General features: G+C 39.1%; 1 protein-coding gene across 22 annotated transcripts in view; it reads left to right on the top strand.

Moving 5' to 3' along the window:
• The window catches only part of DLG1 (discs large MAGUK scaffold protein 1), a 291,832-nt gene that overhangs the window by 123,065 nt on the left and 152,769 nt on the right, over positions 1–15,998 (top strand). For 13 of the 22 annotated variants that reach the window (XM_036351768.1, XM_036351764.1, XM_036351763.1 and 10 more), the window contains one exon: positions 10,974–11,072. The exons of the other annotated variants lie outside the window; for them this stretch is intronic. In XM_036351768.1, coding sequence (XP_036207661.1) covers positions 10,974–11,072 — 99 coding nt within the window. The remainder of the gene's footprint in view (positions 1–10,973; positions 11,073–15,998) is intronic. 22 annotated transcript variants of the gene reach the window in all.

Below are 15,998 nucleotides of genomic sequence, written 5' to 3'. Positions count from 1 at the left end.
CCATCGCTAGCTATACATTTCCCCCATCTTTCAGGTAATTTGTTGATACTGTCCCAATAGAACTTTCCTTGTTTTGACGCAAACCATTCAGAGAACCAATTTTCCACTTCTTCGTACGCTTTGAAGTGCTGCTCAGAAAGTGCATGTGCCATCAATTGGAACAACTGGTAATCTGAAGGAGCAAGGTCTGGTGAATAAGGCGGGTGGGTTAATACTTCCCAGGCAAGATCTTTTAACGTGTTTTTAACTGGTTTTGAAGTGTGTGATGGTGCATCATCATGAAGCAAAATTACTTTGCCATGTCTTCTAGCACATTCTGGTCATTTCATGATCAAAGCGTTCTTCAAATTGATTATTTGTTGTTGGTAGTGATCAGTATTAATGGTTTCACCTGGTTTTAGAAGCTCATAATACACCACACCTTCCTGATCCCACCAAACGCAGAGCGTTGTCTTCTTTCCGAAGCGATTTGGCCTTGCAGTCAATGTTGATGGTTGATTTGGATCAACCCATGATTTTGTGCATTTGGGATTCTCAAAATAAATCCACTTTTCATCGCCAGTCACAACTCAATGCAAAAAAAAGACTTTCTTTCGTGCCGTTGAAGCAACATTTTACTGATGACTTTTTGGTTTTTCATTTGTCTTTCGTTCAGTTGATGTGGCACCCATTTTCCTTCCTTTAAAATCTTTCCCATTGCTTGTAAACGATCAGAAATGGTTTGCTGAGCAACGTTTAATCTTTCTACAAGTTTTTTGAGTTTGACACGTATCTTTATCCAAAAATGCTTGTAATTGTTGTTCTTCAAACGTCTTTGGTTGACCTGGACATTCTTTGTCTTTCACATCGAAATCATCACATTTAAAGCGTTTAAACCAGAGTTCACAAGCATCTTGAGATATGGAGCATGTTCACCATAAGTTTCCTGAAGTATATGATACCTTTTTCTTCAAAATCAAGTAATGAATTAAAACTTCCCACAAATGCTCTTTTTTTGGCACGAAATTCAACATTCTAAAGTGTAAAAATATCTTTGATGTTAACACCTTCAGTAAATTTGACATATGACGTTTTGAAGCTTGCTGTCAATACAACAAAGTAGCATACATATCAAATCGCATATATATCAACATATGTGTAACTCCATCTATTGAAAAAATATCCACATTATTAACTAGTACACCTAGTACTAGCTGTGTTACCTTGGACAAATTGCCTAAATTCTCTGTGTCTCTTTCCTCCACCTGTAGAAAGTAGGGTTGAAAATATCTGCATCAAGATTTAGTGAGAATTAAGACAATACTTGTAAAGCCCTTTTGTAGTACCTGACATCAGAAAAGTACTTATTATCATTGTCACTAGCATCTTAATCACCACTAGCATTGTCATTAGTTCCACAAAATATTCTAGCCTTTTAAGTGATGAGTCTAGAGCAGTCGTGGGCAAACTACGGCCCGCGGGCTGGATCCGGCCCGTTCGGCTGTTCTATCCAGCCCGCGGAGCCGAAAGAGCGGAGGGTTCTCTTGCTCTCCCTTCCGCTCCTTCACCAGCAGCAGTGTTAACATGGCAACGTCGGGAAACACGGCTGCAGCTCCTTCTTCTGAGTCCAGTTTAAGAACCCATTGTGGCCCTCGAGTCAAAAAGTTTGCCCACCCCTGGTCTAGAGATATGGAGAAGCAACCTAATTATAGAATGATAAAGAATTATGTTTTAGCCAGAGGATTGGTAATCTTGGCAGAGTCCATCAGGAAAACAGATTATCACGGCAATTATTTTAACAAAAGAGAATTTGCTATGGGGTGGTGTTTACAATGGAATTGGAGAACCGAAGACAAATGGGAACACCAAGGTAAAACAGAGATATAAACCACAGGAAGCAGCTGCCACCTGGTGAGGAACCTAGAAACCAAGTTGAAGTTAGTAGATCCCTGAAGTTTGGAGGAAGGGTCCTCTAGGTTTTAAAACATGAGCTGTGAGCAAGACCTGGGTTTTTTATTGTTGTTTTTAAATTTTGAAACCTAAGGTCGTCGAGTGGTAGATCATTTTGAATACCTTCTGATTGGTAGTGGTTGCCCAAGCACACAGAAAGAATCTTTTAGCAATAACTGATATGTATATAGCATGAAAGGGGATTGGAGGAGGCATGGATGTACACAGTCTATTCCCTCGGTCATTTTATCATTTTATTTATTTATTTTTTTTAAATATATATTTTATTGATTTATCACAGAGAGGAAGGGAGAGAGATAGAGAGCCAGAAACATCGATGAGAGAGAAACATCGATCAGCTGCCTCCCGCACATCCCCTACTGGGGATGTGCCCGCAACCCAGGTACACACCCTTGACCGGAATCGAACCCGGGACCCTTCAGTCCGCAGGCCGACGCTCCATCCACTGAGCCAAACCGGTTTCGGCCATTTTATCATTTTAGAATGCTGATGAAATCAATCTCTTTGGGCAGTCACTGGTTTCATTTATTCAACAGATATATAATAAATACTTCCTGTGTGCTGGGTACTATTGTAGGCACTGGGTGTACAGGGGTGAATAGAACAAGAATCCCTACTTTTAAAGAGATTATATTTTAAGAGAAGAAGACAAACACAATTAACTAAAATACATAGTTTTCTGGAGAAAAAGTAAAAAAAAAAAAAGATAATAGCAAATGTATATATCTGTGTGTGATGAGGGTTAATAGGATAACCAAGACAGGCTTCAACTGGAAAGTCATATTTAAATGAGACATGAAAGAAATTGTAGAATTGAGCCATGTAGATATCTGAAGCCAAGACCATTCTAGGCAGAGGAATCTATAATAATAAAAGTGTAATATGCTAATTAGACTGGATAGACTGGATGGCTTCTGGACATCCTTCTAGAGCAGCCGTGGGCAAACTATGGCCCGCGGGCCGGATCCGGCCTGTTTGAAATGAATAAAACTAAAAAAAAAAAAAGACCGTACCCTTTTATGTAATGATGTTTACTTTGAATTTATATTAGTTCACACAAACACTCCATCCATGCTTTTGTTCCAGCCCTCCGGTCCAGTTTAAGAACCCATTGTGGGTCCAGTTTAAGAACCCACTGTGGCCCTCGAGTCAAAAAGTTTGCCCACCCCTGTTCTAGAGTCTAGAATCTAGACAAAGCCGCGGTGGCTGCGAGGGCCGGTGGCTTGGGAGAGGCTGCAGCGCAGGCCGGTCCAGCACTATGGCCCCTTCTGCAGAGGCAGCAGGAGAGGGGGCTGCACAGTCCTGGTTCCAGTGCTGCCTCTTCTGCAGAGGCAGTGGTGCGGGCCCAGTCCTAGCGCCACGCCTCCGCAGAGGCTGGACGGGGTGCGACCTGCTGTGCCTCAACCTCCCACAGTCCCTCCTCCAGCCGGCCTGGCCCCTAATTGCCTCCCACCCACCATTGAGCAGTGGGTGGGGCCAGTGCTAAGAAGTGAGGGCCAAGGGCTGGCAGCTGTGGCAGCTGGCAGTGGCAGCAGCAGCGGGGTGATGGGGTCGGCACCTTCCCCTGATTGGCCCGGTTGCCTCCACAGAGGGAGGCCAGACTGCAACTTAGACCTGCTCCAGGCCTAAGACATCAGTAGGACATCCTCTGAGGGCTCCGGGACTGTTAGAGGCTACAGGCCGGGCTGAGGGACTCCCCCCCTCCAGTGCATGAATTTTTGAGCACCAGGCCTCTAGTAGTAAATAAAAGACTGAGGCCAGAGCATCTTTATGATACTTGAGGAACAGGAGGGAGGTCAGTATGGCTGAAATATTAAGTGGGAGGATGACTTAGAAAGGTACCGAGCTTGAATAATCAGGGACTTGTAGAAGAATGAATAGAACAGGATAAATGTGTGGTTACTAGGAAGCATTAAGAACCCGTTTTAGGTTAGTAATCCTTTAGTCCATGGTCGTGTGTGTTTCTTTAGCCACATTCTGATATAATCAAGTTTTTAAAAAATCATATTGCAGTTGGTAGTTTCATACCTATTTGTTAATTATGTAACCTTTAAGTCCAATTTTTAGGTCTTTATTTTAAATTTTTATTGATTGTTGGCTCATCCTTCTTCCAGTACAAAATGATCAGCTGAATGCTGATAGAATACCATCTTTTCATAATAAAGCAGTGATAAACCTTAACTAAATATCACGAATCTTGCAAGCAGATATAGATTCATGAACTAGATGATCTGTCTGTCTGAACTAACAAATCTGCACCCATTTTTTATAATAGGACTAGAGGCCCGGTGCACATGTTTGTTTGTTTTTCCCCCACTGTACCAGCTTATATTGATGGTACTTGTTTGCAGTAACTGTGGTAAAAGCAAATAAGAAACAGATTTAGACAATGAAGAACACCTTTATTTTAAGGTACTGGACCCTTGCTGAGTACAGTGACTTTCAAGAAGAGTTTTGATATATCTACTGTGTTGTATTTTATTCTTCTGTAAACATGCAAAAGGCTCACGGATTATTTTTTTTCCTGGTTTCACTGTCCCTCTTAGATAACTTCTTTGACATTAGATCAGAGAAACATGTCTCACTACAGCATAATAGATATTTTAAACGAAGGAATTTGGATTAAGAATATTAACTATGCAGCCCATCCAGCTTGGCTCAGTGGTTAAGCATCGACCTATGAACCAGGAGGTCACAGTTTGATTTCCGGTCAAGGACACATGCCCGGGTTGCAGGCTTAAACCCCAGTGTGGAGCGTGCAGAAGGCAGCAGATCAATGATTTTCTCTCGTCTTTGATGTTTCCATCTTTCTCTCCCTCTCCCTTCCTCTCTGAAACCAATAAAAATACTTTTAAAAAGAATGACTATGCTGTTCAAAAACAAAATAAGGTTCTTATTGACCAATAGTTACACAAGGGTAATTACCCGCCTTATTACCTAATGTATTGATAAAAGATTTTCTAATTCCTATATTTCATTTTCCATGAATATACATTTATTTAGATCTTACTGATTTTTATGTATACCCCAAGCTCAGTTTATCCCATTCATGTAACATGTTAATATAAGATATAAACAATTATTAATTACCTGATAGTGCATTTCAGTTATCTTTTAGAGTTTCATTTTATGCTATGAAAATCATTTTAATAAATAATTTAGTGAGAAAAAATATTAAGTGTTTTTTAGATAGCCTTGCAGATCTTTTATACTTTGATCTAACTATGATGTATAACAGATAATTTTTAGTGGCTATTGTGGGTATTATTCTTAATAGTCTTGCCTCACTCCCAACTTTCCATCAGTCGCCAGATACACAAATTATATATTCAAAATCTATCTTGATTTGCCTATTCATGCCCATTTTCACCATGACCACCATTTGGTTTAAGCCACTGTCCCCTCTAGGATGGATATTTACAGCAACTTCTCAATTGTCCCTTCTGTCTCTTCCTATATCAGTCAGGATTCATTATGCATATACAGGGTGGGGCAAAAGTAGGTTTATTCTTGTATTATTTATTATTGTATTATTTTCCAAATGAATAACTGTAAACCCACTTTGCCCCACCCTGTATAAAAACCACTTTAACTATATTAAGCAGAAAGAGATTTAATCCAGGTAGATACACTTAATATACCTTTTTTTAATTTATTATTGAGTGAATGAAAGTGGAAGAGGGTGCTGCATAGTCGTAAATGTAGATGTGCAATACACATTATGTACCTGGCTGTACCTAATGAGGCTCAGACCACTTTTATGAAAATCTATTACATTTTAAAAGCTGATTTCAGAATTTTAAGATCTCACAGTAAATATGAAATATAAAGATATGAAGAAAATAAGAATCTCTAATAATTTCAACATTTTTCAAAAAGCTGTCAATTTGAATACTGGTTTAAAAAAGTGTTTTTAAAATATGTACAATCCAGTTATTTTACAGGAATTTACAATTTTCTGCAGTGTTCTTTGACACAGTGTTAATATTATATAGTCTCTGTTGTCATGGAAACAAGTCTCTGAAGGCCTCGAAGGATAATGATTCCATGGTGTTGCTATGGATAGAAACAACTGAGACAGTTGTTAGTCACCTGGTCAAGATTCTTTTTTTAATCTTCGAGATGATCTTATTGAGTGGTACAGATGGAGCAGGAAGAGAATGATGACTAATAATCACTATTGTCTAATGAAATATGTATCTAAGATTTTTCAAGTTTAAAAAGCTTATGCTGAAATGCCTCCTTTTCTCTAATAACCCAAATATAATGGTCACTGTATATTGCAGCCTCAATATTTATATTAGAATCTTAAATTTTGACATTTTCTAATTTAGAATCTTCTGGTAGAACTCCCCCAAATTTTACTATACTGTTAATCCTGCATTGAAAATATCCTCTTATTTTTCTTCATTTTAATGATTTAATATCTGTACTGTTCCTCATCATTTAACCTTCATTTGGTTATTTATTATTTAAGGCTGTAATTTTGTTTCAAATGAAAATTTACTTTGTTGTTTTATAAATCTTTGTTACCTAAATTGATTATCAGCTGTGGCTAGGAAATGCTGTGTGTTGATATGGCAATTTGTTGTTGTTGTTTTATATAATTAATTTGTGTTTATTGTGAAATATGAATACGTTTTGAGTATATCAAAATGCATTAACGATCTGAAGACCATGCTGTGGTTGCAGTTAGGTATGCCAGGGGGCGCTATGGCCCAAGATGTACGTTTTATTCTGAAATCTGGTTTAGGGCAAAGCAGTTTTTTTTCAGTATACAAAATAAATTTATTACCAAGTTGTAGATACAAAATAATTAGCCATTTATTGGCAGTTGTTTTTTCGATGACTTTCTCAGCAGTATTTGCCTTTCTTAAGTTAGAGGCAGGGGCATATGTTCTTTTTCAAAGTATTTGCTTAGTGCCGTATAGAGAAGAGAGTGGATTAAGATTGTGTAAATTTCAGGGTTTTTAAAAAAGGGTACTTAGAAATAGAGAAAGGAAACAAAATCTAGTTGCCAAAAATCTCTTTCTACGGGAAATAAGAAATCCAATAACAGAAATTCAGCAGTTCTTTTTCTAATTCTTTACAGCTTCCCTTTTGTGAGCTGAACCTCAGTTGTAAAATGAGCTTGATCCTTACCCTTCATCTCTAATAGTCTTATATATCACTAAAATTTGTTAGCATCTTTTAGAACAACTCATGTGAAATGGGTTTTCCTTTTATCTTTTAGAGAATTGGATGGTAAACAATCATAATTGCTTTTCTCTTGATATGAACAGTGGGTCTCCCATTTCTCACACTGCATTATAATATTGTGTATTTATTGTTGACAATTAGGAAAATAGAATATGGAGATATATATATTTATTTATTTATTTATTTATTTATTTATTTATAGTGCCAAGTGACTGGAACAACTGATCACTATGACGCACCGGCCGGCCAACCAGTCAAATCAGGGGTAGGGCTGGTGGCCAACCTCCTGCGTCCCCTCCCCCTGGCCAGCTGGACCCCATCTGTGCACGAATTCATGCACCGGGCCTTTAGTGTGAAATGAGGCAATGGGGAGAGAAGCTACTTGTAATCCTGCCCCCAGAGGTTAACTTTTCATACATTTATTTCCATAATTTTACACTTTTCATTTTTCCTTTTTTGTTTAATGTCATGTCATTGGCAGTATTCTGTTTGACTTACAAACTGTTTTTACAGTTGATTTATCCTTATTGCCTGATATTTATTTAATCTTATATAATTATCATTATTTACTTAACCATTTCAACACCTTTGGATATTTAGGATATTCCACGTTTCCCCAAGTATAAACAATGCTCAGGGGAATATATTAAGAGTATTAAAACATTTGCTTTTTAAATTATTCCCTTGAGGATAGATTTCCAGAATTACTATGTCAGAGAGGTTAGATATTTTTATGGCTATAGACAATTACTACTGAGTTGGTTTTTATAAAGTTTGTATGGATTTATATTTCCAAGGGTAGTGTGAGAGAGTACTTGTTCCCATGTATTAAAATTTTTTTGAGTTTGTTTATTGTGGTAAAATATATGTAACAAAATTTACAATTTTAATAAGTTTTAATTGAACAATTCTGTGGCATTAGTTATATTCCCAGTGTTATGCAGTAATCACTATTTCCAAAATTGTTTTTATCACATCAAATATGTAACCATTAGGCAATGATTCCCTGTGTCCCCATAACTTCTATTCTCCTTTCTGTCTCTGAATTTATCTATTTTAAGTATTTCATATAAGTGGAATCATACAATATTGTCCTTTTGTGGCTGATTAATTTCACTTAGCAATAATGTTTTCAAGATTAATCCATATTGTAGGATATATATCAGAATTTTATTTTTTATGGCTGACTAATCCATTTAATGCATGTAACACATTTTGTTTATCCATTCATCTGTTGGTGGACATGTGGATTGTTTCCACCTTTTTTTTTAATTATTATTCATTTTTCACAGAGAGGAAGGGAGAGGGACAGAGAGTTAGAAACATCAATGAGACAGAAACATCAATCAGCTGCCTCCTGCACACCCCCCACTGGGGTTAACCAAGGTACATGCCCTTGACCAGAATCGAACCTAGGACCCTTCAGTCTGCAGACCGACGCTCTATTCACTGAGCCAAACCAGTTAGGGCTGTTTCCACCTTTCGACTGTTGTGAATAATGCATCATTGAACGCTGGTGTAAGTATCCAGTTTCCTGTTGTTAGTTCTATTGAGCATATACTTAAGAGTAGATTAACTGGATCATATAGTAGTCTTATGTTCATTTTTTGAGGAACTGCCAAATTGTTTTCCACAGAGTATGCACACTTTCCCATTCCTACCAGCAGTTTTTGAGGGTTCCAGTTTTGCACATTCTCACCAATACTTGTTACTTTCTGTTTCATTTTTCCCTTTTTTATTAAAGCCTTCCAATAGGTGAGAGGTGATATTGTAACTTTGATTTGCATATCTCTAATGAATAGTGATGTTCAATATCTTTTCATGTGCTTATTGGCCATTTGTATAGCTTTTTTAGAGAAATGTCTATTCGGGTCCTTTGCCCATTTTTTTATTGTTTTTTTGTTGTTGTTGAGTTGGAGTTCTTAGTATATTCTGGATATCAAACCTTCATCAGTTGTATGATTTGCAAAGATTTACTCCCATTCTGTAGGTTGTCTTTTCACTTTCTTGATAATGCTTTTTGGTGTATAAGAAGTTTTAATTCTGATTAAATCCTAATTTGTTTTCATCACTTATGCTTTTTTAATGGTCATATTTAAGAATCTATTGTCAAATCCAAGGTCATGAAAATTTACCCCTTTTTTCTTCTACGAGTTTTATGGTTTTAGCACTTATATTTAGGTTGTTGATTAATTTTCCATTAGTTTTTATATATAATGTTTTAACTTTTTTTTGCATGTGGATATCCAGTGTCTCAATACCTTATTGAAGAATCTTCATACATTTTTGATAAATTTCCATTGCCTGATAGAGAAAGAAAGTTAACATTTTAATTTCATTTTGTATTTTTATCAGTGAGGAAAAGCATAGTTTCAAGTTTAGCAATTTGTTTTCTTTCTGTTTTAAGTCTCTTAATGTACATTGTCGTCTTATTAATTTAATTTTAATGTTTTTATACATATAGAATATGTCATTGATAGAGGAAATACGAATTAATTCCATTTATAAGGTTTGGAACTTGTTAGAAAACACCTTTCTGTGTTCCAGTTATAGCTTTATAAAAATAATTGAATCAAGTCAGATGGAGTAATCTATACTAATAAAAAGCTAATATGCAAATTGTTGGGACGCCCTCACGCGTAACAACCAATCAGCTGGAGGCTGTGTGCAGCAGGCGCAGGTGGGCAGGGACTTGCAGTGTCGGGGCCGGGGACGGGACCGGGGACAGGGCCGTGGCGGAAGCCTCCACGTGCCTGTACTGGGGGTCCACAGGCCTCCGCCGGGGCCCAGCCTGACCTGCCTCTTTGGGGCAATCCATTGAGGAGTCCCAGATGGGTGGGCAAGGCCTACCTCTTTGGGGCGATGGATCATGGGGCTCCCACAGTGTGACAGGGCATAGGCCAGGCTGGGGGACCCACCCCACCCCCCAGTGCACGAATTTTGTGCTCCAGGCCACTAGTTTAGTACAAATATCAAAGCTTTATAGTTTAAATATGTCACTAGAGTTGCCACTTCTTTTTTCATTTTTTCCAAAATATGTCTGGCATATAATAAATACTCAATGAATGCTAGTTGCATTAATGACTTTACAGGCAGGTTCTTGATAATAGAGGTTAATAGCACAGATTAGTTTAAGTTATACAGATTCAATTTTGGAGTCTTTTGAATCTTTTGTCTGTAGATTTGTAAGGCCCAATTATCTACTTGATAGGCAAATGGAATTACTTTTGATTCTTTAAATACAAGGAGGAAGGTAGTCAAATATATTCTGGGTGCTAGAAAAATATTTTGTAGTCTGTCTCTGAAGCTAGTGTCTTGTCGCTTTGAGGAGGAGCATTATAAATTGTTATCTTTTGTTATTTTCATTTAAACATCTAAGGCAGCGGTTCTCAACCTGTGGGTCATGACCCCTTTGGCGGTCGAACAACCCTTTCACAGGGGTCGCCTAAGACCATCCTGCATATCAGATATTTACATTACAATTCATAACAATAGCAACATTACAGTTATGAAGTAGCAACGAAAATTATTTTATGGTTGGGTCACAACATGAGAAATTGTATTTAAAGGGCCAGAAGGTTGAGAACCACTGATCTAAGGAGTAGTCACTCTTTTTAACTACAGAGTAATTAAAATATTTGTGATATCATTATGAAAAAAATACTTTCTGGAAATCATTTTCTCATTCAAATTGAGGTAATATATTAATATTTTACCTACTTTTCAGTTCATTCTGAAAACTATAATTTATGACAAACTTTCTGTTATGTGATTCCTTTTTATTTTGATATTTTTCCTGATTTTTTGTCATTGATGATTTTTAGCCAACAGAAGCTGTACCTCTCTCTTCTCCCACTGTCCCTGTGATCCCTGTCCTGCCAGTCCCTGCTGAGAATACTGTCATCCTATCCACCATACCACAGGTTTTTATTAGTTTCTTTTTTATTTATAAATTTTAATTTGTTTCTAATGTTTCTTTTTTTTAAGTGTTTTAATTATTTTTTTGTTAGATTTGGTCATTCACTTTGGGCTTCAATTGATGTTTTTAGGGAATTAATATAAATTAATTATCTTATAAATAAAATTGTAAGGATTTGCTATAAAGTGGGTTCAATATTTGCCTTTTTATTAGTTTGTCTATGAAATAGGACACATTCTGAACTTCATAATATTGAACCTGCTTAAATTTATCATGTCTCTTGTACTTGTAAATGTGAAACAGTTTTAAAAATATTTTTGATTTTGGAAATTTTGTTAATTTTTAACAAAATTAAGTATGGCCATGGGGAGGGGCTGTGGGCGGTGGGTTTGCTGGCCCGTCATCAAATGGGGTGGGGAGGCAATCAGGGGCGGGGCCAGCCAGCGGGAGAGGCTACAGGCCTATCGTGGTGGGGCGGCCAATCAGGAGCCTGCTGACCGGGGAAGGGGGAAAGGGTGGGCAGGCCAGCCGGTGGGGAGGGACTGCGGGAGGTTGGCTGGATGTCCCCATCCCCTGATCGGGCCATTTTGCTGGCCACAGTGGGCGTCATAGCGACCAGTCGTTACAGCGTTATGGTCGCTGGCTTTTTATATACATATATACACTAGAGGCCCAGTGCACAAAATTCGTGCACTCGAGGGGTCCCTCAGCCTGGCCTGCGCCCACTCACAGTCCAGGAGCCCTTGGGGAATGTCCAACTGACCGCTTAGGCCTGCTCCTGCCTAAGCGGTCAGTCAGACATCCTTAGTGCTGCTGTGGAGGCGGGAGAGACTCCCGTCACTGCTGCTGTACTCGCCAGCCGTGAGCCTGGCTTCTGACTGAGCAGCGTTCCCCCTGTGCAAGTGCACTGACACCAGGGGGCAGCTCCTACTTTGAGCGTCTGCTCTCTGGTGGTCAGTGCACATAATAGCAACCAGCTGTTCCACTGTTAGGCTGAAACCGGCTCTCCAACATCCCCTAGCGGGTCACAGATTGTGAGAGGGCGCAGGCCAGGCTGAGGGACCCCAGCTGTGCATGATCGGGGCAAGGAAGGTATACGGGCAGTGGGCCAGCCGTGGAGGGACCGCGGGAGGGCTCCAAGCCATGTCCAAACCATCTCACTCAGTCCCTATCAGCCAGACCCCAGCAGCAAGCTAACCTACTGGTTGGAATGTCTCTCCTCTGGTGGTCAGTGCACGTCATAGTGACTGGTCGGCCAGTCAACTGTCTGCCCCCTGGTGGTCAGTTCATGTCATAGCAAGCGGTTGAGTGGCCTTAGCATATCATTAGCATATTATGCTTTGATTGGTTGAATGGACGACCAGCCACTTAGCATATTAGGCTTTTATTATATAGGATAGATAATAATGATGTTAGGTGTACAAGATGTCAATCTTATTTAAAGTGTAAATAAGTACATCTTTATGTATTTTTACAATTAATGACCTATAGTATAAAATCTAGGTAAAAATAAGCCCCATTGTGGGGGGAAATGGAATATCAACTATGATTATGAGCATTTCCTCCTAAAAAATGAAAATCAATAGGAATATCATATAAAATATGGTTCTAGGAGAATTATACTAAAACTTTAATAATTCTAAATAAGAGAGAGAACCAAGACTGCAGTGTAGGGTAAACATTGGTACTTGCCACCTCCCATAACCACATCAAAATTACAACTAAAATACAGAGCAACCATCATTCGAAACCACCTGAAACCTGGCTGAATGGAAGTCATACAACTAGAGAAGTAAAGGAGAAATACATCGAGACTGGTAGGAGGGGTGGAGACATGGAACAGATTGATTCAACACCCACGTGTGGCATGTTTAATAGAGAGGAGGGATAGCTCTGCTGCAGAGGTCTCAGGTGAGAAGCAAGGGCTTCCAGACCCCCAGCCAGGATTCCAGAGCTGGGAAGAGAAGTCCTCATAACTTTGGGCTGTGAAAAACAGTGGGGATTGTGACTGAGTGACATGGAGGCTGCTGGAGACCCATGTAGTTCCTCTTAAAAGGACAGCACACAGACTTACTCAGACTCAATCCCTCTGGGCTTCAACACTGGGGCAGCGGCTTTCGGGGATCCAGGGACATATGGGGAGGAACTGGATTGTCTGGCATCAGGGCAGGAATTCAGGTGCAGCTTTCTTCCAGACAGGAGATCTCACAAGGTTCATTGTTCCTGTGCTGGGACCTCCCAGCAACTCACAGAGCTGACCAGCAGCCATATCTGAGTTGTCATTGGCTTGTCTCACATTGTTTGTTGCCCCCTGGTGATTCCCTGAGACCCCACCCCACCCAATTTACAGCCCCACCCAAGCTGTTTGCAGCAGCTATTGCATATGAATGGCCTGTCCTGGCTTAGGCTACAGACTTCCCTAAAAACTCTCAAACAAGCAGCTGCTGTCATCAGCATCCCCCTTACCTTTCAGTAAGTGGCCCGGCACTAGCACCAGCCTGCCCTCCTTCAGGGCTGGGCATTGCCTGGGCACTTCCAAACCCAGTACAAGTAGCAGCTATCAGCAGATTACTCTGTAGCTCCTGCTGGGTGGCCTAACACTGGACGCAACAGAACACCTACTACATAAGGCCACTCTACCAATTCCAGGAGACATAGCAGCTCTACAGAATACACAGAAACAAACACCAGAAAGCAGCCAAAATGTGGAGACAAAGAAACAGGTTACAAATGAAAGAACAGAAGAAGTCTCCAGAAACAGAACTAAATGAAATGGAAGCAAGCAAACTACTAGATACAGAGTTCAAAACAATGTTTATAAGGTTGCTCATGGATCTTAATGAGAGAGCTTCAAGGGACTTAGTGAGATTTTCATGGATCTTAGTGAGAATTTTAAGAACCTTAGTGAGAACATCAAAGACATGAAAAAGGGCCAGTTAGACATAAGCATATACTTACTAAAATAAAAAATAATTTACAGGGATTAAACAGTGGAGTAGAGGATTCTGAGAATAAAATGAATGATTTGGAGTATGAGGAAGCACAAAACACCCAATCAGAAGAGCTAAAAGAAAAAATAATCAAAAATATGAAGGTAGTGTAAGGAGCTTCTGGAACAACTTCAAGTGTACCAACATTTGCATTATGGGGGTGCCGAAGGAGAAGAGAGAGAGCAAGATATTGAAAACCTCTTTGAAGAAATAATAACAGAAAACTTCCCCTACCTGGTGAAATAGGCTTACAAGTCCAAGAAGCACAGAGAGTCCCAAACAAGAGGAATCCGAAGAAGCCCACACCAAGACACATCATATTAAAAATGCCAAGCATTAAAGACAAATAGAGAATCTTAAAAGCAGCAAGAGAAAAGCAGTTACCTACAAGGCAGCGCCCATCTGACTGAGCTGATTTCTCAACAGTAGGGAGTGGCAAGAAATATGGTGAAGGCTTAGGGTGGGGGCTCTGGGCAGGCTAGAATGGATCAATGTGGGGAAAAGGGGATATATATGATACTTCTCAACAATAACGATTTTTTAGAAAATATTCAAAGTGATGAATAGCAAAAACCTACAACCAAGATTACTTTACCCAGCAAAGCTATCATTTACAATTGAAGGTCAGATAAAGAGCTTCACAGACAAGAAAAAGCTAACGGAATTTATCACCATCAAATCATTGTTACATAAATTGTTCAAGGAGGTAAAATAGAGGAGGTAAAAGAAGAAGGAGAAGAAAAAAACTCAAAATCATGAACAATAAAATGGCAAAAAATATGTATCTATCAACAATTGAATCTAAAACTCAAAATAAATTAACATGGAATCTAATGAACAAAATAAACATGAATAAAATAGAACCAGAGGCATGGACACATGAAACAGACTGATGAATCTCAGAGGGAAAAGGGGATGTGGGGAAGAGATTAACCAAAGGACTTATATGCATACTAGAAGCCCGATGCACGAAATTCGTGCAAGGGGCTCGGCCCTCGCAGCCCTGGCTTTGTCTGAAAGGACATCCAGAAGGTTGTTCTGCTGTCTGGTCTAATTAGCATATTATGCTTTTATTATAGAGATTTGCATTGCCTATGGACCCAGACAATAGTGGTGAAGGCCTGGCAGGGGGTGGGACCCAGGTAAAAGGAGGGGTGGGTTCCTTGGAGGAGGGGGTAAAGGAGGACATCTATTAGTAATACTCTCAACAATAAAGATTTTTAAAAATAAATAATTCTAAATAAGCGGCCTAAGGATTATTGTAATAATGTAGCATCTTTCCATGTATCTGGAATTCAGTAATACCATTATTTTTTTTAGTAGGAGATTTAAAAGTTTACTTTCTCGTCACTTCAATTCATCTTTTGATGTTAAAATAGTTTTCTAGAATCCTTTAAAATTTTGTAGTGGTTTCTGTTTTTATTATATTCAAACAAGAGGAATCCAAAGAAGCCCACACCAAGACACATCATATTAAAAATGGCCTGAGGTCCCCCAGCCTGGGCATCGGGGTGGGGGGCACGGCCTGAGGTCCTCCTTCAATCCCCACCAGGTGGGGGGCATGGCCTGAGGCCTTCCCATCAAGCCCTGTTGGGCAGCTGATCAGTGAGTGATTCTCTCTCATCATTGGTGTTTCTATTTCGCCTTCTCCCTTCCTCTCTGATATCAATAAAAATATTGTTTTTAAGGAAAACATAGGAGAAGATGTAAGATTCAGAATCTAGTCCTGCCTTTGTGACTCATAAACAAGTAACTTAACCTTTCTGAGTGTTATACTACCTACATCTACTAAAATGGGAGAATAACACCTCCCTGACTACTTCAAAATGAGTTTGAGGATCAAGCAAATTAGACAGACAGATAGCTAGACAGATCATAATTGTTCTTTGTTATTTGTAGAACTTTTTATACTTTTCAGAGTGATTTTTTTATTGATACCA

The sequence above is a fragment of the Myotis myotis genome, unplaced genomic scaffold (genome assembly GCF_014108235.1).
Source record: "Myotis myotis isolate mMyoMyo1 unplaced genomic scaffold, mMyoMyo1.p scaffold_m19_p_2, whole genome shotgun sequence".
In the NCBI taxonomy this organism is placed as follows: domain Eukaryota; kingdom Metazoa; phylum Chordata; class Mammalia; order Chiroptera; family Vespertilionidae; genus Myotis; species Myotis myotis.
This window is presented reverse-complemented; position numbering and strand designations above follow the sequence as displayed.